Raw genomic sequence first — 26668 nt, forward strand, 5'->3', positions numbered from 1 at the left:
CCTCCCCTGCAGCCTGGTCCCCCCCTAACTGCCCTCCTCTGCAGGCCATCTTGTGTCCACATGGGGGCAGCCATCTTGTGTGTTGGAGTGATGGTCAATTTGCATATTACCTCTTTATTATATAGGATACTAGAGGCCTGGTGCACAAAAATTTGTGCACTGGGGGGTGGGGAGTCCCTCAGCCTGGCCTGCCCCCTCTCACAGTCTGGGAGCCCTCAGGGGATGTTCTACTGATGGCTTAGGCCCACTCCCCACGCCGCAGTCTGGCCTCCCTCTGTGGGAGGTGACCAGACAGATCAGGGGAAGGAACTGCCCCCATCACCCTGCTGCTGCTGCCACTGCTGGCCACCGCGGCTGCCTGCCCTTGGCCCTTGCAGCTGCCGTGGCTGCCACCTGCCCTCGGTCCTCACAGCCGCCACGGCTTTGTCCGGAAGGACGTCCAGTCTATCTGGTCTAATTAGCATATTACCCTTTTATTAGTATAGATGGTCTCTATATCCTGGTAGCTCCCTAAATTACGTCTCCATCTTGATTCCTTCCCTGGCCTCCAGACTTTTATAGGCCTCTCAAATTGAGCATGTCCTAAACAGAACTCTTGATGCTCCCAGCAAAGCTGTTTCTTCTATAGGTTTCTATTGCAGTGAACGGTAAGCCATTCCTCTGTTTGGTATAAAAACCTTGGAAATATCCTGACTCTTCTCTTTCACACCCACATCAAATCTATCTGCAAATTATTTCAATCCTACCTTCAAATATATCTACAATCCAACCACTTCTCACTCCCTTGTCTAGTATTACCAAATGCAAGCATTACTTCTCATCTGGACTATTGCAATAGCTTTCTAAGTGGTCCCTGCTTCTACCCTGGTCCTTCTATGATTTATTCTCTACGTAGCAGCCAGAATGCTTCTTTGAAAGTCAGAACATGTCATTCTTCTTCTCAAAGTCCTCTAGTTCTCATGGCTTCTCATCTCACTCTTAGTATAAGACAGGGTTCTTACAACTCCTTTAGGCTTCACATTTTCCAGCTTCCTGCTACTTTCCTGACTTGTTTTCTATTACTTGCTTACACTGCTACAGCCACACAAACCTCCATGGAACTCCTTAAACACATCAAGCACTTTCCTGCTTCATGGTCTTGGCATTTGCTGCTTCCTCTGCCCAGAAACTCTTTTTCTAGAAACCTACATGGCTTATTCCCTCACTTCCTCAGGTCTCTGTTCAAATGTCAGTTATATGAAGACATTTCTTGACTATCTACATAATTAGCCTTTAGCCTCTCTTTTTAACCACCCCAATTTAATTTTCCTCACAGCATTTATCACCACCTGACACTGTATATCTCTATTTCTTTACTGCCTGCCTTCTATAAATTAGGCACTATGCTAACAAATGGGGATAGATACAAAGTCAAATAATAATTTACTGTGCCAGACCCTTTATGTGTATATTATTTTATTTAGTCCATTCAACTTATTTCCCTTCCTTCCCTCACTCTCTATATTAAATGCCTACCATGTATCAAAAGGTACTGGAGATACAACAGTAAATAAAAATGGAAATTAAGTCTCAGAAAATTGAGTACGCTACCCAAAAGGTTTACAGAATGCATATTTTAATATCTCTGGAAGGGTAGAGCACAATGCTCTTTGTGCACTATAGCCACAAAGTAATTGCACAATAAATTCTTATTTGATTCAGCCAACCATACTAAGTTTATCTCCTATTTGTAGAAGACTGAGAAATGTAACAAGTGATTTCTTGTAATATGTGCCTATAGTTCCAGAGTACAGAATCTATTAATAAAGATTATCACACAAAAATTTTGTTAGCTATATTTTAGGCTTCTTAAAACAAGTTTAAGTGAAATTTTGTTGTTTTTACTGTTTATATATGACTCCCAGACAAACTCCATCGGTATGGACTCTTTCTATTATCTCCCACATACTACACTCCAATAATTTTTTTTTTTTGAAAAATCTTGTCCAGCTTCTCTTCCAAACCCACAGCAGCCTCATCTCTTCTATATGCCTCTCCAGACTAACCCAACCTGGATCAGTAATTTTCTACCATCTGTAACTGTTCTTTTTCTACCCGCTCAAATACAGAATACTCAAGACCAATTTCCTTTGGGTATGCATGAGTAGGACTTAATCAGGCACTAACTGTAGGGCATAATAATTAATTAGGCATGGTTCCATTTACAATATTATCAAAGTTAATCATCTGTTCCTTTAAGTTCTACCTTTCTCGAACATCATAGATTATAGTCCATCTTCCTTAGAAGGAAAAGTGGATTTTTGTATTGTGCCTTGTGTCTTTAGTTATCTTTTACTTTATCTATACTGTAGTGTTTCTTTGAGAACAAGGGGTGGGCCTCATAATCTTTTGAATATACATGTGTAACCCAAGGCTTTCATATAAAGGAGCTGTTTAACAAATAGATTTTTTTTGGCTGTCTTGGTTATAGATAGAAAATCTAAATAGCTTAGTTATAACTGGATCTCCTGTGTGAAAAAGCTGAAATGTATAAAACTGAATTTTCATTTATTCTTCTTCATCAAGTCCTCCTCGTCATGGTAGAATGTCTTACCATAGTCAAAGTTGGAAATGACCTTAATTCATTAATTAACTAGTTTATTTTGCTTAAATGATTATTTATGCTCTCATGATACCTCTCTCTTACTCCAATAGACTGCAAATCCCTCAAAGATAGACTCTCTACTTCCTTATCAGCAATAACTATTAATGTGCTCTATACATAGTAAAAGTGCTTACTAAATCTTGACCATAAACATAGAGGGGGAAAATCAACCTGGTATATTTATTAGGAGATATCCTATATGGCAATAAATAAACAAGTAAGTGACTGGCGGTACCATGTACTGTAATGTGTAAAGAAAGAGAAGAAACAGGGTGGGAAATCAGGAGATTATTTTGGGATATGTTAAACTTAAGATTCTTACTACACATCCAATGGGAGGAGATGAGTAGGCGGTTTGTTATTTAAGTCTGGAGCTTAGGGGAAAGGTCACGGCTGGAGATAGCAATTTGGGAGTCATAAGTATTTAGATGGTTTTCAAAATCATGACTGCCGAATGAGATCAAAGATGAGTAAAAAGAAAAGACAGAGTATAGAAAACTCTTCTGAGGACCTCTGCATAAAGAAGAGCAGAGAAATGGGGAGGCAGCTTGCGAAGTGGGATTAAGGGAGGGTTTCTTTTGCTGTTATAATAGAAGATGTATTTGGATGCAGACAGAAATGATTGAGTACATTAAAAAAAATATCAGTGTAAGAAGAAAGAGAGGAACTAAATGCAGGAGCAAAGTTCTTGAGAAGGTGAAAGGGAAAGGGATCCAGGATAAAAGCACAGAGGCTGGCCACAGAAGAAAGCAGGGACAATTCAACCATGTGATAGAGGGGAAGACAAAAGATATGGTGGTACAGATGAAGTGATGGAAAGATTTCTTTCTTTTTAAAAAATATTATTTTTATTGCTTTCAGAGAAGAATGGAGAGGGAGAGAGAGATTGAAACAGCAATGATGAGGGAGAATCATTGATCAGCTGCCTCCTGCATGCCCTTTACTGGGGATCAAGCCCACAACCAGGACATGTGCCCTCACTGGGAATCGAACCGTAATCTCCTGGTTCATAGGTCGACGCTCAACCTTTGAGCCACACCTGCTGGGCAAAAAGATGATTTCTTACTATGATCTCTAACTCCTAACATCCTACTTCAAACCTTCATCATCAGTTCTCTTTGGGCTAGTATCCTCACATCTACTCATACTCTTCTAGTCTATCCTACATACAGTAGCCAGAGTTATCTTTAAATATAAATGAGGTCACATCATTCCCTTACTCCAAATGGTCCAATGCTTTCCCATTTCACTTAAAGAGAATGAAAGGTCCTATACACTCTTACGTTATTTAGTTCTTGTTTATCACTTTTACTTCGTCCATCACTCTCCCCCTACCCCCTTGCACACTTATCTAGCTTTCTTGCTTTTCCTTAAGCATTCCAAAGCATCCTCTCTTCTTAGGGACTCTGAACTTGTTCTCTCTGGTACATTCTTCTTCCAGAATATTCCAGAATATTTTCAGAGATCCTTTTCCTACTTATCAAGTTTCTGCTCAAATTTCATTTCCTCGGGGAGGCCTTCCCTCATTCCCCTAGGTCTCCCTTTCCCCTGCTGTACCTAACTTCAGAACACTTATCACTACTTGCCATTATGTTATATATATACTAGAGGCCTGGTGCACAAAAATTTGTGCACTTGGGGGGTCCCTCAGCCCGGCCTGTGCCCTCTCGCAGTCTGGGACCCCTCGGGGGATGTCCACCTGCTGGCTTAGGCCTGCTCCCTGGGGAATTGGGCCTAAGCTGGCAGTCAGAAATCCCTCTGGCAGCCCGAGAGTCCTTGGGGGATGTCCATTTGCCAGGGGGGGAGCAGGCCTAAGCTACAGTTGGACATCCTTAGCGCTGCTGAGGAGATGGAAGAGGCTCCCACCACCACCGCTGTGCTGGCAGCCATCAGCCTGGCTTGTGGCTAAGCAGAGCTCCTTCTGTGGGAGTGCACTGACCACCAGGGGGCAGTTCCTGCATTGAGCATTTGCTCCTGGTGGTCAGTGTGTGTCATAGTGACCAGTCATTCCCAGTCGTTCTGCTGTTAGGGTCAATTTGCATGTTACCCTTCTATTATATAGGATAGAGGCCTGGTGCACCAGTGGAGGCCTCCTGGATTGCCCTGAAGGGTGTCCTGGAGCTGGAGGGGGTCCCGCTGGGGTGACTGGCCAGCCTGGGTGAGGGGCTGAGGGTCGTTTTCAGACTGGCCACACTCCCTTCAGGGTGGGAGTCCCCGCTGGAGTGCCTGGCCAGCCTGGGTGAGGGGCTGATGGCTGTTTGCAGGCTGGCCACAGCCCCTTCAGGGTGGGGGTCCCCACTGGGGTGCCTGGCCAGCCTGGGTGAGGGGCTGAGGGCTGTTTTCAGGCTGGCCACACACCCTTCAGGGTGAAGGGTCCTGCTGGGGTGCCTGGCCAGTCTGAGTGAATGGCTGATGGCTGTTTGCAGGCTGGCCAAGACCCCCAGCGGGGACCCTCATCCCATGAGGGTGTGGCCATCCTGGGTGAGGGGATGATGGCTGTTTGCAGGCTGGCCATGGCCCCCAGGTACCCAAGCTCTCAGTGGAGGCTGGCTGGAAGCAGGTATCTGGGATTTATTCTATCTTCTATAATTGAAACCTTGTTGCCTTGAGTGGAGGCTACAGCCGGCCAGGGCAGGCAGGAAGCTTGGCTTCTTCCATCCCTGGGGCAACCAAGCCTCCTGCTTGCTACAGCTCCGTGGCTGCCAGCCGCCATCCTGGTTTGGTTAATTTGCATATAGTCCCTCTGATTGGCTGTTGGGCATGGCTTGGGGTGTAACAAAGGTGCGGTCAATTTGCATGTTTCTCTTTTATTAGATTAGATAGAGGCCTGTTGCATGGGTGGGGGCTGGCTGGTTTGCCCTGAAGGGTGTCCCGGAACAGGGTGGGGATCCCTCTGGGGTTTCTGGTCAGCCTGGGTGAGGGGCTGAGGGCTGTTTTCAGACTGGCCACACCCCCTTCAGGGTGGGGGTCCCCACTGGAGTGCCTGGCCAGCCTGGGTGAGGGGCTGATGGCTATTTTCAGGCTGGCCACACCTCCTTCAGGGAGGGGGCTCCTGCTGGGGTGCCTGGCCAGCCTGGGTGAGGGGCTGATGGCTGTTTGCAGGTTGGCCACAGCCCCTTCAGGGTAGGGGTCCCCACTGGGGTGCCTGGCCAGCCTGGGTAAGGGGCTGAGGGCCGTTTTCAGGCTGGCCACACCCCCTTCAGGGTGAGGGGTCCTGCTGGGGTGCCTGGCCAGCCTGGGTGAGGGGCTGATGGCTGTTTGCAGGCTGGCCAAGCCCTCCAGCCATGCAAGCTCCCAGTGGAGGCTGGCTGGAAGCAGGTATCTGGGATTTATTTATCTTCTATAATTGAAACTTTGTTGCCTTGAACGGAGGCTACAGCCAGCCAGGGCAGGCGGAAGCTTGGCTTCCTCCATCACCAGGGCAACCAAGCCTCCTGCTTGCTCTAGCTCCGTGGCTGCCAGCTGCCATCTTGGTTGGGTTAATTTACATATAGTCACTCTGATTGGCTGTTGGGTGTGGCTTGGGGCATAGCAAAGGTATGGTCAATTTGCATGTTTCTCTTTTATTAGATTTTATATATATATATATATATATATATATATATATATATATATGACATCTATATATATATATTTACTTTTTGTCCCCCCACTATAAGGTAAACCCCACATGGCAAAGACTTTATTTGTATTTCAATGCTTAGAACAATGCTTAGAACACAGCATATAATAGATTTCAATGAATATTTGTTGAATAAATGAATAAATGACAAAAAATACACAGGATCACTTATTTCTGGATTAGGAAGATTTCAAAGATTAATACAAACTTTTCTGAGTTTCTGACCTTGTGAAAAGAAAAAAAAATTATGAGAGAATTCAACTCATTAATTCTATGTTTAAAAAAACAAAACAAAGAAAATTAACTTTAAGTTGTTATGTGCATTAAGCAGTTACCTGATCTTTGAGATATTTTCTGATGTTTCGATGGGCTCGGGAGCATTCTGTTAATAAGCTGAGAACTGGAGTTAGGCCCTCTCTATAGCTGCTTCCCTAGAAAAAAAAGCCATACATGCTACATTAGTGTAGTTACTAATAGTGTTACTTTCCTCCATATAACTGAGCATGTTATAATACTCCTTTTTGAGGGGGGAACATTTTATGCTACCCAAGCTTTAAAAACCATTTAAAAAATTATTTTCCTAACGATATTTCCATTTCATCAATTAGCTTCATGTTTACTAAGGATTACTTTTATCCTTCCTGAATTTTGCTACTTTTTGTAGGATCCTCCCTGGCTTAATCAATGAGCTTAAGTGAGGCAAAGGCTTTGATGACCCACCAAACTACCTTGCTGCCTTTCAATATAGTTACCTGACAAAGCAAGTGATAGACTAGAGAAAATAAGCAACTCACAACAAATGGAAAGGTGGTGATTTTTCTTTTAAGGATGTCTTTTAGATAGTATAGAATGCGTTTATTATTAAGTTTTTTAGGGAGGTGATAATTTTTATTTCTAGGATTTACAAAACACCTACATAGAAAAGTAATTTTTCCCTTGTTTTTAGGCACTAGTTATAATTTTGGTGTTGCAGCAACACAATTTTCAGCTTTAAAGAAATAAATTCACTCGGTTTCATCAATTTATCATATATTGGAACAAAGTGCTTTCCAGAGTACAAATAATTATGCAAGGCGTCAGCTATTTTGAAAAGCTTAGATTTAAAAATCATGTCCTGCGATGTTTGTATATTTACATTCTTTATAAGCATTTTCCCAAGGCCTCCATTTTATCAGCCTTACCTTGTCTATTCTCTTCTCCATAAAATTGAGTAAAACATGAATGGCCTCCATATTCATACCATTGTATACCATGGTATTGTTTTTCAAAACTGTTTCTTTCTCAGCTGTTTTATCACTGGGCAGTTCATCTAGAGTCGTTGCCTCGTGGGTTGTTTCTTCATGTGTTAATGGACAAATGAGAACGTCCAAACAAGAGACCGGAACATTGCTTAAAAGGTTGACTGCATTGCTGAAAAGCAATTTAAAAATACGATGTTTTAATTTGATTGAATAGTCCTTTAAAATGCAAACACAATAACAAGTTCAGAAATGACTTTTAGGAATCAATTAAAATTTTTCTTTTTCAAAATAGCCTTTAATATTACTTGCGTTTATTAAGAGATAGAAAATAAAGAGAACTATTTCAAATACACATAAGACAAACTAGAAAGAACAGATGTTAAATGGACACACACAATCACATGATGTCATGTCACTTTCTGAAATGCTAAACTAGGAATTAGTGAGCTTTAACGCCAGTCTTCCATTTTATTATGACCAATGCTGCCTTTGCATTTTTTCCTTGGGGTTTTAAATCCTTTTGTGGATACACCGGTGTTTTATTATTCCTTAGATTACAACATAAAGCATTTGAAAAGCACTGTATATAAGCAGCTTATCACGGAGGCAACAACATTAAAAATCAAATATTATGAGATTAAGTTTTGTTCTTTCTAGATGTAAAAAATACAATTTTTAGATCATCCCATTTTTTTGTAAGACATTTGCAAAAAATGGGTAATGGTGCTTTTTCTTGCACTCTCATCACAGGTCTTTTTTAAAAAAGGCCAACACAGCAATTTTCTATATTGCCTAGCCAGTGGTCGACAAACTGTGGCTTGTGAGCCACATGCGGCCGACCACTGTCCTAGGACAGTGGTCGGCAAACTCATTAGTCAACAGAGCCAAATATCAACAGTACAACTGAAATTTCTTTTGAGAGCCAAATTTTTTAAACTTAAACTATATAGGTAGGTACGTTGTTATTAACTTAATTAGGGTACTCCTAAGGCTTAGGAAGAGCCACACTCAAGGGACCAAAGAGCCGCATGTGGCTCGCGAGCCGCAGTTTGCCGACCACGGTAGGCCTTTCTGCTATATGCTAATGAATGCACAAGCCTGGAATGCACACCAGCAGGGGGAACTCAAACCTTATATTTTTTGGTATTCCCTAAAAATCTGGCACTGTTGCTCAGTATACAAGAGATTAAAATGACACTGAAAATTTAAAAATTAGACATGTTCTCAATTAACATAGTTTCCTTCATGCACGATTTCATATTCTTTCATCTAAAAGGAGAAGCGGTGTTCTGTGCTAACTGGATCTTATAAACCTGTGTCTCAGAACTTCCTGATAAACAACAATGGAAAGACAGGCATTACATTTCCTAGTGACAGAGAAGCAGATCTAAAAATAGCCACATCCTGACTAAAAATAAACTCTTGCAAATGCAATTTAAAAGTCTAACCACTTGGAAACCAAATTCAGAGCTTAATCTATTTGATGCTGTCTTAATTTAGACCACAGTAGTTTCTTTTAATTTAGACTACAGTGACACTCTCAAGAATAAAACAAAATAAACAACATCAAAACAGAAATAAAATACAAGGATTTTTTTCCTCTCCTTTACCCTGAAGTGTGGCTCTATTTCCCACAGAATGAGTATTCTCTTTCTTTTTATAATATGGAAAATTTCATAAGAAATCAAAGTTTAAAAATTAGACAATGCAGAACAATGAATGGTAATGTCAAGGTATTAAAATTTCTGAGTAAAGAACAAAAATAATTTAACAAGTCCTAAGAATGAATGGTTCCTGGTAAAATACAAGTTATTTCATTGTCCCCACTAAAAATCGACTATAGCTGCTGCTGCTGCTATTACCATTACTATTAAACAAATCACCTAATTTTGGTTATTTGTAAATAACCACAAGTAGTTTAAATAAAATGCTTTCCTCACAAACTTTAAAAAAATTTTGCAAACATCTGGAGTTCCTTATCTATAGTTAAAAATGTTTTGCTTCTGACTTAAACATTTGGGAACTGTTATTAAATATCATACATTCACTAGGATTAAAATAAACAAAAGAACTTTACTTTAGAATTACTTTCTAAAACTGTACAAACCATTCTGAAATGTTAGGTTTGTTTTTTTAAAAAACACATTAGGGCAATTGGCTCCAGAGTCCATCAATAGTATAATTCTCCGAATCTTCCATAGAAACCACACTGAACAGTTTAAGACAATGCATTTCCTTACAAAGGAATGTTTCCCTTTAAATTCGTTTAAAATAAGCAGGTTCCAGGAATTTGGTAAGTTTAAGAAACCAAATGTAGAATTTGATTCAACAAATATTTGGAGGTTTTAGGCTTTTCAAGAAAAGTTCCCATTTTCTCATTTCTTATTAAACAACTGGGTTCCCAAACAACTACAAAATTAATTTTCTGGCTCACTGTGTTTGAGCTATTCTTTTTAAGTAAGGAAGGCCAGCTTTTTGAGCTCTGTCACTTCTCTGACAGTTTTATTTGTGGTAGAAGAGTGTATGAAATTCTCCAGCTACCAGGAAGTCAGTGACTATGCACAGATCCACACAATGGTGTTTGCATTCCTACTCCAGGGGGTAGAAATACTGTGTATATTACTCTCCCCTTTTCAGCTTCCTAGAGATCATTAATCACTGGGACATGACATCCTCCCACTCATGCTCCCAGCCCCCTCCTGATATGCAGATTTAAAAGCAAGGACTATTTAGAGATCCTTAATGCCCTGATTAAAGCCTTGTTAGTTTTATGGGAGGGAAGGCAATCTAAAATCCAGTCCTGTATAAATCACTGGACTAAACATAAATTTAATACCAAATGACATTAAGGAGTATGATAACAGTACATGTAGACCTACAGCTGTTAAATCTTCCTGGTCAAATGTGAGTTCTTTATGTTTGGGGCTCACATATCTTTATCATGGCTGGAAAATCTACTCAAGTGAACCTAAGATCTCCCAAAGATTTTCAGACATAAATATCTAAGTTTACTTTAACTCAATTCGGTAATTATTTATTAATTACATGTGCTAGGCATTGCTTCAGGCAGGCATTATGAAGAAAACAGAGACAAATCCCTGCCCTTATGGAGCTTATTTTCCAGCATGGAGAGAACAGTTAAGTAAACAAAACAGGTAAGTTCACTGAACAGAAGGTAATTAAGTGGTCTGGAAGGAAAACCCAGGCGGGTAAGATAGCCCAGGATAAAGGGTTATAATGGTTAGGGCAGACGTCACAGAGATGGTGTCATTTAAGCAAAGATTTAAAGGAAGTTAGGGAGTCTGCCATGAGCCCTCTGGGAAAGAGCTTTCCAGGAAGAAAGAGCAAGAACAAAGGCCCCAGGACAGGAGCAGTGAGACGTCTGAATTGCAAAGAAGTTGGTGTGGTTGAACCACCAGGCACAGAAGAGGAGTAGGACAGAAGATCATACAGATAACAGGGGGTCAGATTGGTCTTGCAGGCTTTTATAACTTTAGTTTTTATTCTGAGTGTAGTGGGGAGCCACTGCAGGGTTTGCACTGTGATATACTCTAACTTATGTTCAAAGGGCCACTCTGGCTCCTGCGTTGTGAACAGGAGGTAGCTCTGGCTCCTGCGTTGAGAACAGGAGGTAGGACATCAAAGCTGAGGAGGACCAGTTAGGGTGTTACATAATAATTCAGGTGAGTGCACAGAGGGATAACAGTGAAGTGGTCAGATTGGGATACATTTGGAAGGATTTCCTGATAGGCTAATGCAGAGTGTAAGAATCCAAGGTTCTAGCTTTAGCAAGTGGAAAGCTGGAGTTACCATAAATTGAAATGGGAAACACCATAGGAGAAGCACATTTTTAGGGGAAGGTTAAGAGTTTAATTTTGAATATATTAAATTTGGGATGTCTACTAGACTTCCTAGTGGAGATATTAGTAGGAAGTTAGCTATAAGAGTCAAGTTCAGGGAGAGAGATCTGGATTAGAGATATAAACTGAGGAGTCATTTGTAGATCAAGCATGTCAAACTCGCGGCCCACAACGAGTATTTTTGCAACCCAGCCAATATAACGGTATGTAAGAAACATTTTAATGAAAATTTCATGACTTAATTTTTACAATATCCTGTTATACATAATTTTTAATAATGAACTACAACGTTCGTTAATGACCGATTACTATAATCGTGTTGCATTCATTTCCCTTACGCACCTTACGTGCAGGCGCACCATTTCTCTCCACTAATACTAGCAGCGAATATTTTAGCAGTCGATTGCCACGTCATTAGTCTTGGACTGACTTGTTTGGTGTGCTTAACAGGTAATATTTAGCTTTCAGAGAACAAGAAAAATAGGTTTATTTGCGTTACGCTTATTAATTTGGGCAGTTATGCAGTATCTGGTAAGTTAATGTTCAAGAAAAAAATTAATTTTTATTAAAATGTTCTATTATTTTATGTTACTGATAACTCATTTATTTCAGCCCTTTGTATTCAGCATGTCTCTATCGAAATAAACCTACATTTCTATGAAAATTGAAGCTTTTGTTTTTTTGTGGCCCACATAAACTTAAACCTTGTTTATATGGCCCATGTTAGCCTTTGAGTTTGACATGCTTGATGTAGATGGTATTTACAGATAGAAGATTGGATTGGATCAGTAAGGGAGTGAGTGTAGACTGAAAGAAAAACACACACAAATAAAAACAACAAAACCCTATGAGGACTGAGCCTGGGGCACTCTATCATCCAGAGGCTGAGTAGTAGAGGAAGAAATTACAACTAGTGAGGTAGGAGGAAAACCAAGATAGTATGGCATCCTGGAAAAAAAGTATTTAAGACTGGAGTCACTCGTGACAAATGATGTGGACAGATTAAGAAGATAACTGAAAAATGTCTACTGGATTTAGCAATACAAAAGTCACCAGTGACCTCAGTAATAGCCATTCTGGTGCAATAGCGGAACTAAAGCCTGAGCAGATTGGATTCAAGAGATGATAACAGATGATTCAGCTGGTACCTGGAGGAAATTTTTGCGAAGGGCAAGAGAAGACGAGCAGGCACAGATAGAGAAGTCTCAAGAAAACTTGGATAATTATGGCTAGAAAGACGCCTGAATACTGATCTCAGCAAAGCGTACCTTTAAACCCACCGTGACTTGGTCATTGTTCTCTATTTCTTTATTTGTCTATGATTTCTCCTGCCTAGAAAATTCTCATTCTTTAAGACTAGCTCAAACCTCACTTCATCCTCAACAAATATTTCCTATGCCTTTTACTAGGTGCTAAATATAGAAAAATAAATAAATAAAATATACTCATTTTCCTAAAAGAAGGCAGCATAACAATTTGTAGAGCAATGGGCTGAATTCTAGGTTGCTCTTAATAAAAGTGTGCCTTGCACAAATCACACGACCTCTTCTAGGCCTTGGTGTCCGTATCTCTAACGTAAAGGGAAATAAATTTATTCCACTAGGTTGATATGAGGATTAAGTGAAGAAAGGCATATAAAGCACTCTGTTTAGCACATAGTAAATGGCATCTATTAAGGAGCTTTAGAACAGTAGAGATATTGCACTATAGGAGGGAACAGCAACATCTAGAAGAAAGAGAATATATGGCATTTGTGGGAAATGGAACACAGGTCCCTATGTCTAAGGCAAAGGACAAGGCCTTAAATGAGGGGCCTTAGTAAAAAGCAAGAGCAGAAAAGTGTATGTGTGAAGTGGGGTTGGGAGATTATAAAGGGGACTGCTATGATGAGATATGGGTTTCAGATTACCTTATACCAGAATTGTGATGGCAAAGGAGTCGATGCAACTGCAGATCATTAATAAGTGCATAGTGACAAAAGAAATTTGCTCTTTTTGTTTGTTTGTTAAATTGTAAAGAATGCCATGAGAGTATCCTAAGCAGAGATTTGCTTTTTGAAAAACAATTCTGTGCAGTGAAGAGGATGAACCACGCTGACTGGTTAGGTAAACTTTCCCACAGGACTGAGCAGCCTGAGTTTAGAAGTGGAGAAAGAAGGTGGTCTGACAGGTCTGGGCTTGAAGCATGGTAGACTGAAATGATGAACCAATGCTTTAGAATAGAGAGGGAAGAAAGTAAACCTATACAGGGGATAAAGGAGAAAAAGGAATCTCCAGGGAACCAGAGGCCTGGATGAGGATGGAGAACAGGTACAGTATGAATGAGGAAGAGTTCCCTTATCACACTAGACCATAGTGAATTTCTCCTTTGAATTCTATTAGCAATTACTATTTGGATAATTAATTTACTGAGAGGTTACTCAAAACTATCTTCTGATATCTCTTCTATTCTTGTCTTGAACTGTTATTTAACTTTTCATAATACTTATGCCTTGTCTCCCCATTTAGACTCTATGTTCCTCCAGATATGCACTGTGGAGTCAAGTCCTTCAAGGATCAGCTATGTGGTTCAGAAAATATCTGTTCACCTAGATAACTGTTATTTACAGTGAAAATCAGGTGAAATAACTAAGAATTTTAATGCTGTCAACAACAAAAATAAACCCTCTTTCCCCGATCTTTCCAAAGTAAACTCTCCTTTTTCTGTTCAAGTGTGACACAATAATCATAAAAAAAAAAAAAATTGCCTTTTTTTTTTTTGAGAGAGAGAGAGAGAGAGAGAGAAATTGATTGCTCCCCATACTCACTCTAACCGGGGATCAAACACGCAACCTAGGTATGTGCCCTGACTGGGAATCGAACCCACCATCTTCTGGTGTACAGGACAGCGCTCAACCAACTGAGCCACACCGGCCAGAGCATGCACTTATTTACTTATGAGTCTGTTTTATCTCCTAGTTGGGGAGCCCTAGAGAACACAGACTGTACTATATTCATCTTTGTTGCCCTAGAGCTCAATACAGTGCCTAACACATAGTAAGTACTCAGTTAATAAATATAAGCCAAAATGAAATCATCCAATTTTCAAACATGTATTAAGTCTGTCATGTATAAATTATGCTTAGCTAACGATACAGTGATAATCATTTTGTAATATATAAGGATATCAAATCAACACACCATACACCTTAAACTTACAAAACGTTACATATCAATTGTATCTTTTAAAAAAATATTTTTATTCATTTCAGAGAGGAAGGGTGAGGGAGAGAGAGATAGAAACATCAATGATGAAAGAGAATCATTGATTGGCTGCCTCCTGCATGCCCCCTACAAGGGATCAAGCCTGCAACCTGGGCACGTGCCCTTGATTGGAATCGAACCCAGGACCCTTCAGTCCGCAGGCCTACACTCTGTCCACTGAGCTAAATCGGCCAGGGCCAATTATATATTAACTAGAGGCCCAGTGCGACGAATTCGTGCATGGGTGGGGGCCGGGCCTGTCAGGAGGAGGAGACGGTAGGAGGTTGTGCAGCCGGCCTGCCCCAATCGGGGCCTGATCAGGGCCAGACCGGCTGGGGGCAGGGGCTGTGGGCGATTAGCTGGCAGGCCCCACCCCCAATTGGGGTGGGGGGGGCCGATCCGGGGCCAGCAGCCTGGGGGAGGGGCCATGCCCCTGATCAGAGGGGGGGGGGCAATCGGGGGCAGAGCTGCCTGGGGGAGGGGCCGCAGGCTGATTGGGGTGGTGTGGGCCCATCGGGGGTGGGGCCAGCTGGGGGGAGGGGCTGCAGGAGGTTGGCCGGCCGGCCCCACGCCCTATTGGGGTGGGAGAGGCCGATAAGGGGCGGGGCTGGCTGAGGGGAGGGGCCGTGGGAGGTTGGCCAGCCGGCCCCACCCCCGTAGGCATATAAGATCTTTGGTTAATCTGTTCTTGCCCTCCCTCCTCTCCCTTTCCCTCTGAGATTCATCAGTCTGTTCCATGTTTCCATGCCTGTGCATTAAGCGACTGCCCACTGGTGGTTAGTGCGCGTCATAGCTATGGGTCAAACGGTTGCTTAGGCTTTCATATATATAGATAAAGCTGGGGGGAAAAAGACATTATGCTTAGCATTGTAATGAGGTGTCACTAGGTATTAAATTGTCCCCTTCAATCCTATATAATAAAATCCTAATATGTTAAGTGTCCGACAGTTCTTTCAACCGTTCAACCAGTCACTATAATGCACACTGACCACCAGGGGGCAGACACTCCGACTGATAGGTTAGCTTGCTGCTGGGGTCCAGCCGATCAGGACTGAGCGAGACGAGCCGGACACGCCCTGAAGCCCTCCGTAGTCCCTCCCCGGCCTAGCCTGTGCCCTCTCACAATCCGGGACCCCTCAGGGATGTTGGAGAGCCAGCTTTGGCCCGATCCCCACAGGCCAGGCCGAGAGAATCCGCCCAGTGCACGAATCCGTGCACCGGGCCTCTAGTATATGAAATAAAATGAATTGGTCTAAAAGAAACAACAGAAAAAGCATTGTAGATGCCAATGTGCTGAGTGAAAGAAATTAGATTGAGAGGCTAAATGATATTAAATCAGATCTTGCCCGTTTCCCTTCTTTTTTTCTCCTCTCCAGTGGATGGGCCATCTTATCTTACCCCTTCTCTCTAAAATAAAACCACAACCACAACCACATCCACATGCAACTTTTTTTGGCTAAGTGTTAATGCATAAGCTTATTGATTATGGACAAGAGGGCTAAAAATACTTGCAGGCACTTGCAGGCAGAGATAACAGAACTAGGCTGTCCTTTAATGTAGCAAAGAAGGTGGATCATACCAACAATTTGCTTGTTACTGTAAATATAATATAGATTTTAATAACTAAGATGCTGAAAATAAAGGTCAAGTCAGCTGTTACTGTAAGCTAACTCATTTTATCTCTATGTTCATGCCCCCTTGATTTCTCTGGGGCGGGAGGCGGGGGGGGAAAGCAATGTCTTACAGAGATAACATATCAGAAAAAGTTGCTGCGCAGCCATCTTCTAACTCACTCATCTCCTACAGCACCTTAATAGACTCCTGACATGCATGTTTCATAAAACATACATGGCTTGAGAAAAACTTAGATTAACAGAAAACATTTCTCTACACAATTACAGGATAAACACAGAAATAAGTTCAAAAACAAAATATCAAAATCAAGAAACAATTTTTAAAAAGAGATCTGGAACTAAATATTGGCTTTAAAAGCCAATGTGCTTATTATACTAGTACTAGAAGTAGCACTATCATGGTGATGGGTGCAACAACTCCCCCAGTTACTAAGAGCTTACTCAGTGCCAGGGACAGAGTTCTTTATTTATTTCTCATTTAATCATTATTGTAACCCTTTGAGTTTGATAATCCTACCTAGGCCGTGATCGTATAGTGGTTAGTACTCTGCGTTGTGATAATCCTATCTAATAAAAGAGAAACATGGTAATTAGCCATACGGCCACTACCCTTCCCATTGGCTAATCAGGGCGATATGCAAATTAACTGCCAGCCAAGATGTCGGCTGGCAGCCATGCACTGAAGCGAACAGGGAGGCGTCCTTGCTCCAGTGACTGCGGACTCCAACGTTCCCCGCCTGACTTGCCGGCCTCTCAGCTGCAACTCTAAGCAACTATGTTGCAAATATAGAAGCTAAACAAAACCCCAGAAACCTGCTTTAGTCAGCCGGGCTTCAGCCAGCCGGACCGCAACATTGTATCAAATACAGAAGGTAAACAAAGGCCAGAAACCTGCTTTCAGCAGCCGAGGCCTCAGAGCTAAAGCTGGCCCAGAACAAAAAAGACAAAGAAAAAAAGGAGCGGTTGGGAGCTTCAGTCACCCACCAGCCTGAAAACAGCCCTCAGCCCCTCAGCCAGACTGGCCAGGCACCCCAGTGGGGACCCCCACCCTGGTCCAGGACACCCTTCAGGGCAAACCAGCCAGCCCCCACCCGTGCACCAGGCCTCTATTCTATATAGTAAAAGGGTAATATGCCTCCTGGCACCGGGATCAGCGGAGCCGCAAGGCCTTCCCGGCACCGGGATCAGCGTGAGGAGGGGGCATTCAGGGTGAGAGGGGGCAGCCCCCCAACCCCCCTGATCCCCCTGCGGCCTTGTGTTGCCCGAGGCGGGCCCACAACCTCCCTTTCCCCCCTGCTCTGTTCTTGACAGGGGAAGGCCCCCCAACCCCCTGATCGCCCTGCTCTGTGCCTGATAGGGGGGAGCTCCCCAACCCCCTGATCGCCCTGCGGCTCTGTGTGTGACAGGGTGCAGCGCCCCAACCCCCTGATCGGCCCTGCTCTGTGGGTGACAGGGTGCAGCGCCCCAACTCCCCCCCCCCACGGGCCCTGCTCTGTGTGTGACGGGGTAGAGCCATAACCTCCCCATCGGCCCTGCCCTTGAGTGTGACAGTGGCGGCGCCCCAACCCCCTGATCGGCCCTGCTCTGTGGGTGATAGAGGGCGGTGCCCCAACCCCCTGATCCACCCTGCTGTGTGTGACAGGGGGCGGTGCCCCAACTCCCCTATCGGCCCTACTCTGTGAGTGACAGGGGGGAGCTCCTCAACCCCCTGATGGGCCCTGCTCTGTGCGTGACAGGGGGGAGCTCCCCAACCCCCTGATGGGCCCTGCTCTGTGCATGACAGGGGGCAACGCCCCAACCCCCTGATTGGCCCTGCTCTGTGTGTGACAGGGGGTGGCGCCGCAACTTCCCTATGGATCCTGCCTTGAGTGTGACAGGGGGCGGTGCCCCAACCCCCCAATCGGCTGTACCCTGAGCGTGACTAGGGGTGGCATCGCAACCTCCCGATCCGCCCTGCTCTGTGCATGACAGGGGGCAGTGCCCCAACTCCCCAATCGGCCCTGCTCTGAGCCCGACCAGGGGCTGCACCTAGGGATTGGGCCTGCCCTCTGCCACCCGGGAGCAGGCCTAAGCCAGCAGGTCATTATCTCCTGAGGGGTCCCAGACTGCGAGAGGGCACAGGATGGGCTGAGGGACCCCCCTCCCCCCTGAGTGCACAAATTTTTGTGCACCGGGCCTCTAGTAATATATAACCATACACTATGCCATCCAGGTTTACCTATTTCATTACATTTTACCTTAAAACAAATCAGTGTCAAAAAAACAACACACCCTTAGAAAATAACTTTAAAAACAGAGTGAGATGTTACTTTGAAACAGTATTTTTTCCCCTTAAACTTATGTCTTATACACACACACAAAATGTTTTCAGGATCACTACAAATGAGCAGAATTTAGTAGACATTACAACTCTAGTAAGCCTCCTAGAATAGCCCTTTGAAGTTGATGCAGTTTTCCTGTATTAAGTGAATTAGCCTAGATTCATTACTGCTAGAATAATCACTTTAAATTCTGATTAAGGGATATGCAGGGCCACTCCAGACAAACTGCCAAGTCAGCAGCAACCTCAATCTTCCAGGAAAGCCTCTGAGGATTCTATACTGGTAAATTCTATACTGGCTCTAGGGTAGGGGTGGGGAACAACAGGCTCTTAGGCAGTTTAAGGCCCTCAAAATCATCTGGTCTGGCCCTGCCAAGGCATTAGGGGTCAGTTAAATGTTTGACCAAATATAGCTGGCTAATTTTTAAGTTGATAATGTTGTATGGCCCTTGAATGATGTTATAAATATCCAAATGGCCCTTGGCAGAAAAAAAAAGTTCCCCCTCCCCTGCTCTAGGGAAAGCCCTTTTTATTTACAGTGTAGCTTATAGATAGTTTACCAAAGCAACTTTTAAGATAAAAGCAAATTTGAAGAAAAATATATTTTAAATTAAGAAAAATAATATTTAAAGCAACTCTCAGGAAGGAAAATAAAGAAATCTGATTACTTTTTAAAAAATATGATTTAAAAAAACTCTATAGTTTTGCTCTATTTTGATGGATACCAGGTACTATGTTCAAATATTAAATTCATTCTTCAGAGAAATCCTTAGCAATGTTTTTGTGGTTAGTGTAACAATGACTTTTAATACACTTTGTATTTAATGTTCTCACATCTTTCTATGAATGTTCTTTAACTCATGATATCTGATTTAAAAAAAAATCAATTTACTCCTGGGCTTATAAACCCCATTTTCTTTTAGTTTTAGTATCTACATTTCTAATGCCTCTTGATTATAAAAAAAATTACGTTAAGAAAAATGCTCAATAAAATCTTTTTAGAGAATATGATTTATTGCAGTTATCTGATTATTTTTTTAAAGGCACAGTCTCAAGAAAATTGAAGGAACTTTTGATCTGTAGCTGGATAAAAAATTACACTTTTCAATTGTAACAAAGACACTATCTTTTGCATACTTGCGGGATACAGTACATAAAGATAACCTACCAAAAAACTCATTACAATATCAAATGGTAAATTGCCAATTGTAACAAAAAAAAGTGGATTTGCTTGAAAAAATAACAAGAATATGTTTCATTTTATTTAAGCCATAGTTTGGAAAACAGAATATTATAACTGTTCAAAGGCAATTTCTACTATTAAGAACCCAACTTTCAAATTTATTTGTAAAGCAGAGGTAATGCCAAAGTTCCTTTTTTGCAGATTTAAATTTATTTAAATTGTTTAAAAGGCCACTGCATTCTTAGTAAGCACCATGAGCAGTTTCATGTTAAAGTCAGAAGTCTTGTTACTGCAAATCTGATCTTGAACAGAAAGAGTACTAGAAAAATGCATTAATATTATTCAGTTGTTCTCAGAGAATGATAAATTTCAACAGTAGTCCATTAATACTCTAACAGGCAAGTCATAAAACTTTATATTAACTATTTTTTATATATTACTAGAGGCCTGTTGCACGAAAAGATTCGTGCAATAGGCCTTCCCTTCCCCTGGCTGCCGGCACCGGTTTTCCTCTGGCACCTGGGACCCAGGCCTTCGCTTCGGCCAGAGCCGCCTTCAAACCTTTGCTGCTCCAGCCGGAGCCTCCTTCAAGCCTTCGCTGCACCGCCCGGCTGCCCCGGGTTGGGTTGCACACGGACGCTCACCGCCCCGGGTCGCAGATAGCAGGCCCGGATGGGGGCAGGGCAGGCGGGATGGCGCTGTCCTACCCCACCGCCCCAGGTGGCAAATAGCAGGCCTGGATGGCGGCAGGGTAGGTGGGATGGTGCTGTCCAGCCCTGCCTGCAGTATGCAAATTAGCCGCCATCTTTGTTGGCGGTTAATTTGCATATTGTGCTGATTAGCCAATGGGAGGTGTAGCAAAGGTACGGTAAATTACCATGTTTGTCTATTATTAGATAGGATTACTTGAGACAGATCCAATTCTCTCTCTCTCTCTCTCTCTCTCTCTATATATATATATATATATATATATATATTTATATTTATATATTGATTTCAGAGAGGAAGGGAAAGGGAGAGATAGAAACATCAATGATGAGAGTCACTGATCGGTTGCCTCCTGCATGCCCCACACTAGGGATCGAGCCCGCAATCTGGGCATGCATGTGCCCTGACTGGGAATCGAACTGTGACCTCCTGGTTCATAGGTAGACGCTCAACCACTGAGCCACGCCAGCCAGGCAAGATCCAATTCTTACAGTTTATAAAATATAATTTATATTGCTTAAGATATATTTTTTGGTAAATACAATGAAATTAGTGAGCATATTAGTTTAAGTGTAGTAATTAAAAGCAGGGTTCAAATCCAAGCTCTTTCACTTATCTATAATAATAAAAGCATAATATGCTAATTAGACCGGATATCCTTCTGGACGAAGCTGGGCTGCGAGGGAAGCCCGGGTCCTGGGTGCCAGAGGGAAGCCGGTGCTGGCAGCCGGGGAAAGGAAGGCCTACTCTTGCATGAATTTCGTGCACCAGGCCTCTAGTTAAGGATATATATGATCTTGGAGAAATTGCTTATCTTTCTATGCCTGTTTCATCATCTATTGAGAAGAAAAAATAGTAGTACCTACCTCATAAGGCTGGTATGATGATTAAAAGGAGTTAACCTTTATAAAGAACTTAACATAATGCCACACACATTATTCAATAACTGTGTGCTATTATTATAGTTGTTCTGGGTTTTCTTGTTGAATGCAACAAATGCCAAATTCTCTTCTATTGTTGGAGCTCAGTTTATAAGTCAAAGGGGACAATGAAAATTGCTCCTTAGAGCCTAGTAATGATTTCTAACCTACCAGTTACCTGATTTATTATGATATTTTTACTTTCTTGTGCTTATAACAACTAAAATTAGATGCATAAAAACAATAAGAACTGGAGATAACCTACCTGTGCAGCTCTTCTGTTTTGTCTTCAGTTGGACCTACAATTAGTAAACAATGGCGAAGGACAGCTGCCATGACACGGAACTGATGAGAATCACTCTATGGCACATAAAAAAGAGGGGAAGAAAAATTAGAGATTGAATACCTTAATGAAGGAGTCTGGTACATCACTACATCCCTGGGAGTGTATTATGGCCTATCTGCCCTTCAAAACAGTCATTCTTATCCCATACATGAAGAGGGCATAGTCATTCTCACATCAACAGCTACAGCCACCTCCAGAAATGGCTGAAACCAGTAGTTGTTGATCTAGCCGCTCCCTTGCAGGGGTGGGGAACCTTTTTTCTGCTAACAGCTATTTGGATATTTATAACGCCATTCAAGTGCCATATAAAATTATCAAATTAAAAATTAGCCTGCTATATTTGATCAAATATTTAATTAACTGACCCCTATGCCTTGGCAGGGCCTGACCAAATGATTTTGAGGGCATTATACTGCCTAAGGGCCGGATGTTCCCCACTCCTGCCTTAGAACATGTCAGGCAAAGAGAGGCAGGATCAGCATCCATACATTACCCACTCACTGTTTCAGCTTAAGACCAATTCAACTAGGGATCTTTTGCATTTCTAGAAAAGTCTAGATTCTTTTGTTTGAGAGTATATTGTTCCAGTTACAAGTCATTGAAAAAGTTCATACAGATGTAATGCTATCAGATATTTTAGGAACGGGTTGTACATCCTTAATAAAAATATCTCTTAAGTTTCAAAAGTAATGGATTAAAATCTATAATCTACTAACTTTATTTTAATGAATCTTCTTAATCTCCTAGTTCCTCCAAATCTTGCTGCTAAGTTTCCCCAGAGTCACCAGCAAGTGATGAAAAACAGGTGACCTAAGTTTAATCTATTTTTCCAATGTTTACTCATTGGTAGTGGTGTTAAAGACAGTAGGAAATAAGCTAAGCTCAGAATAATCACTTGGTTTACTACCTTATTTTTAGTGAGATCTTGGGTCACTACAATTTCTTTAATTATCTACATCAAGATCATATCTATCTTCTTCCAGAATTTTAGTAATTAAGACATAAAATTAGTGAGAATTATGGTAGCGATTCCAGATATACTATACTTCAGAAAGTCTACTTCAAAACTACTGAAATAAAAAAATTCAGTATATATATATATGTATATATATATATATATATATATATATATATATGAATGATTAAAAGGAATATGCTCACATATTATACACATATACCCTATATTCAGATATATAACTCAGCCCTTTAGGAATAATATCTCTTATGATCTCTTATGAAATCTAACAAGCAGTAGGGCACACTTTCATTACTCATAAAGCAGATAACAATATTTTAAACATAACACCATTGTGGGTAGATGCAGTGGCATAATAGAAAAAGCACTGCACTTGTTGTCAGGTGTTTAGGTTGTGACCTTAAGACAAATCATATAGCTTCTTTGAGCCAAAGCTTCCCCACATGCACCTCCGAAAACATGAGGTTGTTAGGGTTATGAAAGAATTAAAGAAGATGAAATACATGAAAGTGCTCAGTACTTTCCTTTTTTTATTTTTACGCTTTTATTGATTTTAGAGAGAGAGGAAGGGAGAGGGAGAGAAACATCAATGAAAGAGAAACAGCGATCAGCTACCTCCTGCACGCTCCTACTGGGAATCCAGCCTGCAACCCGGGCATGTGCCCTAAATGGGAATCGAAACGGTGACCTCTTGGTGTATGGGATAATGCTCAACCAACTGAAGGTGCTCAATACTTTCAATGAAACATTTGAAGGTGAGGAGCAAGAATGAGGGAGAAAGGAAACCAAAAAGTGAGATTGATAGAGCTGAAATGAGTGATACTGAAATAACTGTGTGGTGGTGGAACCAGGAAGAGTAAAGGAGAAAAGGGACCAGTGGAATGCCAGAGACATGAAGGCTGGCAGGGTTGGAATGAATGCTGTCCCTTTTGCCATCCATCTTCAAATGCTTGAGTCGAAATTCTCTAATATGTTAATATACATTTACCCCAAGTTACACCAAGCACAATGAAATGCATGCAAAACTCATCTATTAGTTAATTTAATCACATTTTCCTTGGTTTTGAAAATTAACTGGGAATTCACTTCCTTTTAAACTAATTTTCCTTTATTCTAGGTATCACAGGCCTTTTGCAAAACTATCCTTTTTGGTTTTTCCATTATTTGCAACTGTAAACCCCAGATCCTACTTCCTTCTATCCCATTTCCTCCTATCCCAATTTTCATAACACTAATTTCCAAGTTGTACCCTGTATCTGCCATGCCCTCTTTTATAATAAATCCACTAAATCCCATTTCTCTACTCAAAACAACCACTGATGTCCCTGACTGTTGCCTCCACTCTTGGCATCGGATTCCTTTTGAGACTCTAGGTCTCAACTGAAATCTTCTTAGAGAAGACCCTTCTTTGACCACCTTATCTAAAGTAGATTCTTCCCGTCATTATTTTCTATCACTACATCTTGTTAGAATTTTTTTCATGAAATCATCATTTGTAATTCCACATGATTATATACTTGCATATACATGGTCTTCTCCACTAACCTATTACCTTCACAAGTTTAGAGGGCATGCATATAATAGGTGTTCAATCGATTTTTAAAATTTAGTGATTTTGAGAGAGAGGAAAGGAGAGAGAGAAACATCAATTTGTTGTTCCACTTATTTATGCATTCATTTATGCATTCTTGTATGTGCCCTGACTGGGGATCAAACCCACAACCTTGGCGTATTGGGTTGACGTTCTAACCAACTGAGCTATTTGGCCAGGGCTCAATTATTTTTAATATAAATGGTAAAAAAAATGTGCCTAAATTATAAATGTACATCTAGATCAGTTTCACAAAATGAGCACATTCATATAATTAACAATGCTAAGATTAAGAAAACCAGAATTCCCTCTTGGCTCCTTCCAATGATATTCCTCCACTACTCAAAGGTAATCCTAATGTCCCACATCACAGGTTTAGTTTTGTTGTCACTAAACCTTATATGAATGGAATCATAAAATATAGATTCCTTTGTATCTGGTTGTGAAATCCATCCATGCTGTTGCGTTGTAGGTAGAAGCTGTCCAGTTCACTGCTTGAGAGCAGTGCTACTTGCAGTGCAGTTTGTGAACCACTGCTTGTCTACAACGTTTGCCACTGATCTGAAAGGCCATGAGTACGTACAAAAGGTGCATGTGAGCATTTATAAATTTCTGAGCAGTTTGACATTGTGTGTAATATATTATACAAGAGTTTCATTCTGAAAGTTAGGGGGGAAATCTAGTCCTTTGTCACAGTTAGGTTAAGAAAACACTGCTGCATACAATGAATACATTACAATTTACTTATCCATGCTACTCTTGATGAACATTTGGATTATTTCCAGGCTGGGGTTATATTGAAGAGTGCTGCTATGAACATACTTCTTTACATGTCATTTGGTATGCTGGGTCACAGGGCATATACATATGTGAAGCTTTAGAGCAGCGGTTCTCAACCTGTGGGTCACGACCCCTTTGGCAGTTGAACGACCCTTTCACAGGGGTCGCCTAAGACCATCCTGCATATCAGATATTTACATTACGATTCATAACAGTAGCAACATTACAGTTATGAAGTAGCAACGAAAATAATTTTATGGTTGGGTCACAACATGAGGAACTGTATTTAAAGGGCCAGAAGGTTGAGAACCACTGCTTTAGAAGGTACTGACTCCCAAACAGTATTTCAAAGTGTTTAAACCAATTTATACTCTCACCAGTTTCCTACAGCTATGCCAACACTTGGTATTGTTAGCCTATTTAATTTGTTATTCTTGTGCGCAGTGTCTCATGGTTTTATTATGCATTTTCCTGATGAACACCTTTTCATATGTCTATTGGTCATCTGAACAGCTCTTTAGGTAAAGGGCCTGTTCAAGTCTTTTGCCTATTTTTCTATTGGGTTGACTGACTTTATTTGTATGGATTTGTAGGAGTTTTTAATGTATTCTGGATGAAGTCCTTTACTGCATATATGTGTTGCAAATATCTTCTTTCACTGGTGGCTTACCTTTTTACTTTCTTCTCTTCATGGACTCAATTGTCAATTTCCCCTCTATGGTTTGATCTTTATTTTTTCCTGTTTTAGAAATCTTTGCCTATTTAAGAAATGTTTGACTTGTTTAAGATAAAGTCATGAAGATAATCTGTTTTCTTCAAAGAGCTTCATTATTTTGCCTTTTATATTTAGTTCTCTTATCCATATTGAATCAATTATTTGTATCTGGTACAAGGTAGAGATTCACATTTGTTTTTTCCATACAGCCACACAATTGCAATTTATTAAAAAGCTCACCTTCCCTCCACTGTACTTCAATGTTAGCTATATCATAAATCAGTTGACTGCCTATGTATAGGTTTGTTTCTAGACTTTTTATTCGACTCCACAGTCTAGGTCTCAACAATATTTGTTGAATGAGTGCTATCATTTAAGAAGTATTATATAGCAAAGGTTAGAGTAAACACTAGTTCCTTCTGTTCGTTTTTTTTTTTTTTTTTAAATATATTTTATTGATTTTTTACAGAGAGGAAGGGAGAGAGATAGAGAGTTAGAAACATCGATGAGAGAGAAACATCGATCAGCTGCCTCCTGCACACCTCCCACTGGGGATGTGCCCGCAACCCAGGTACATGCCCTTGACCGGAATCGAACCTGGGACCTTTCAGTCCGCAGGCCAACGCTCTATCCACTGAGCCAAACCGGTTTCGGCAAGTTTTTTTTTTTTTTTTTTTTTTTTTTAAATCCTCAACCGAGGATATTTTTCCATTGATTTTTAGAGAGTGGAAAAGAGAGAGAAAGACAGAGGGAAACATCGCTGCTAGAGAAACACATCAATTGGTTGACTCCTGCATGTGCCCAGACCAGGGCCTGGGCCAGGGAATAGCCAGCAACTGAGGTACGTGCCCTTGACCAAAATCGAACAGAGGACCCTTCAGTCTGC

At 41.4% G+C, this 26668-nt stretch overlaps 1 protein-coding gene across 7 annotated transcripts in view; it reads right to left on the reverse strand.

The window, feature by feature from the left end:
- RIC8B (RIC8 guanine nucleotide exchange factor B) overlaps nucleotides 1–26668 on the reverse strand; it is a 107735-nt gene that overhangs the window by 41069 nt on the left and 39998 nt on the right. For all 7 annotated transcript variants that reach the window (XR_002830212.1, XR_002830213.1, XM_006092726.3 and 4 more), the window contains exons 4-6: nucleotides 21640–21734; nucleotides 7448–7676; nucleotides 6602–6697 (exon numbers count right to left, since the gene is read on the reverse strand). Coding sequence is in view for 5 of the 7 variants with exons in the window: in XM_006092726.3 (XP_006092788.1) it covers nucleotides 6602–6697; nucleotides 7448–7676; nucleotides 21640–21734 (420 nt within the window). In the remaining 2 variants the exon portion in view is untranslated. The remainder of the gene's footprint in view (nucleotides 1–6601; nucleotides 6698–7447; nucleotides 7677–21639; nucleotides 21735–26668) is intronic.

This window comes from Myotis lucifugus, unplaced genomic scaffold (assembly GCF_000147115.1).
Source record: "Myotis lucifugus unplaced genomic scaffold, Myoluc2.0 scaffold_103, whole genome shotgun sequence".
Classification (NCBI taxonomy): Eukaryota; Metazoa; Chordata; class Mammalia; order Chiroptera; family Vespertilionidae; genus Myotis; species Myotis lucifugus.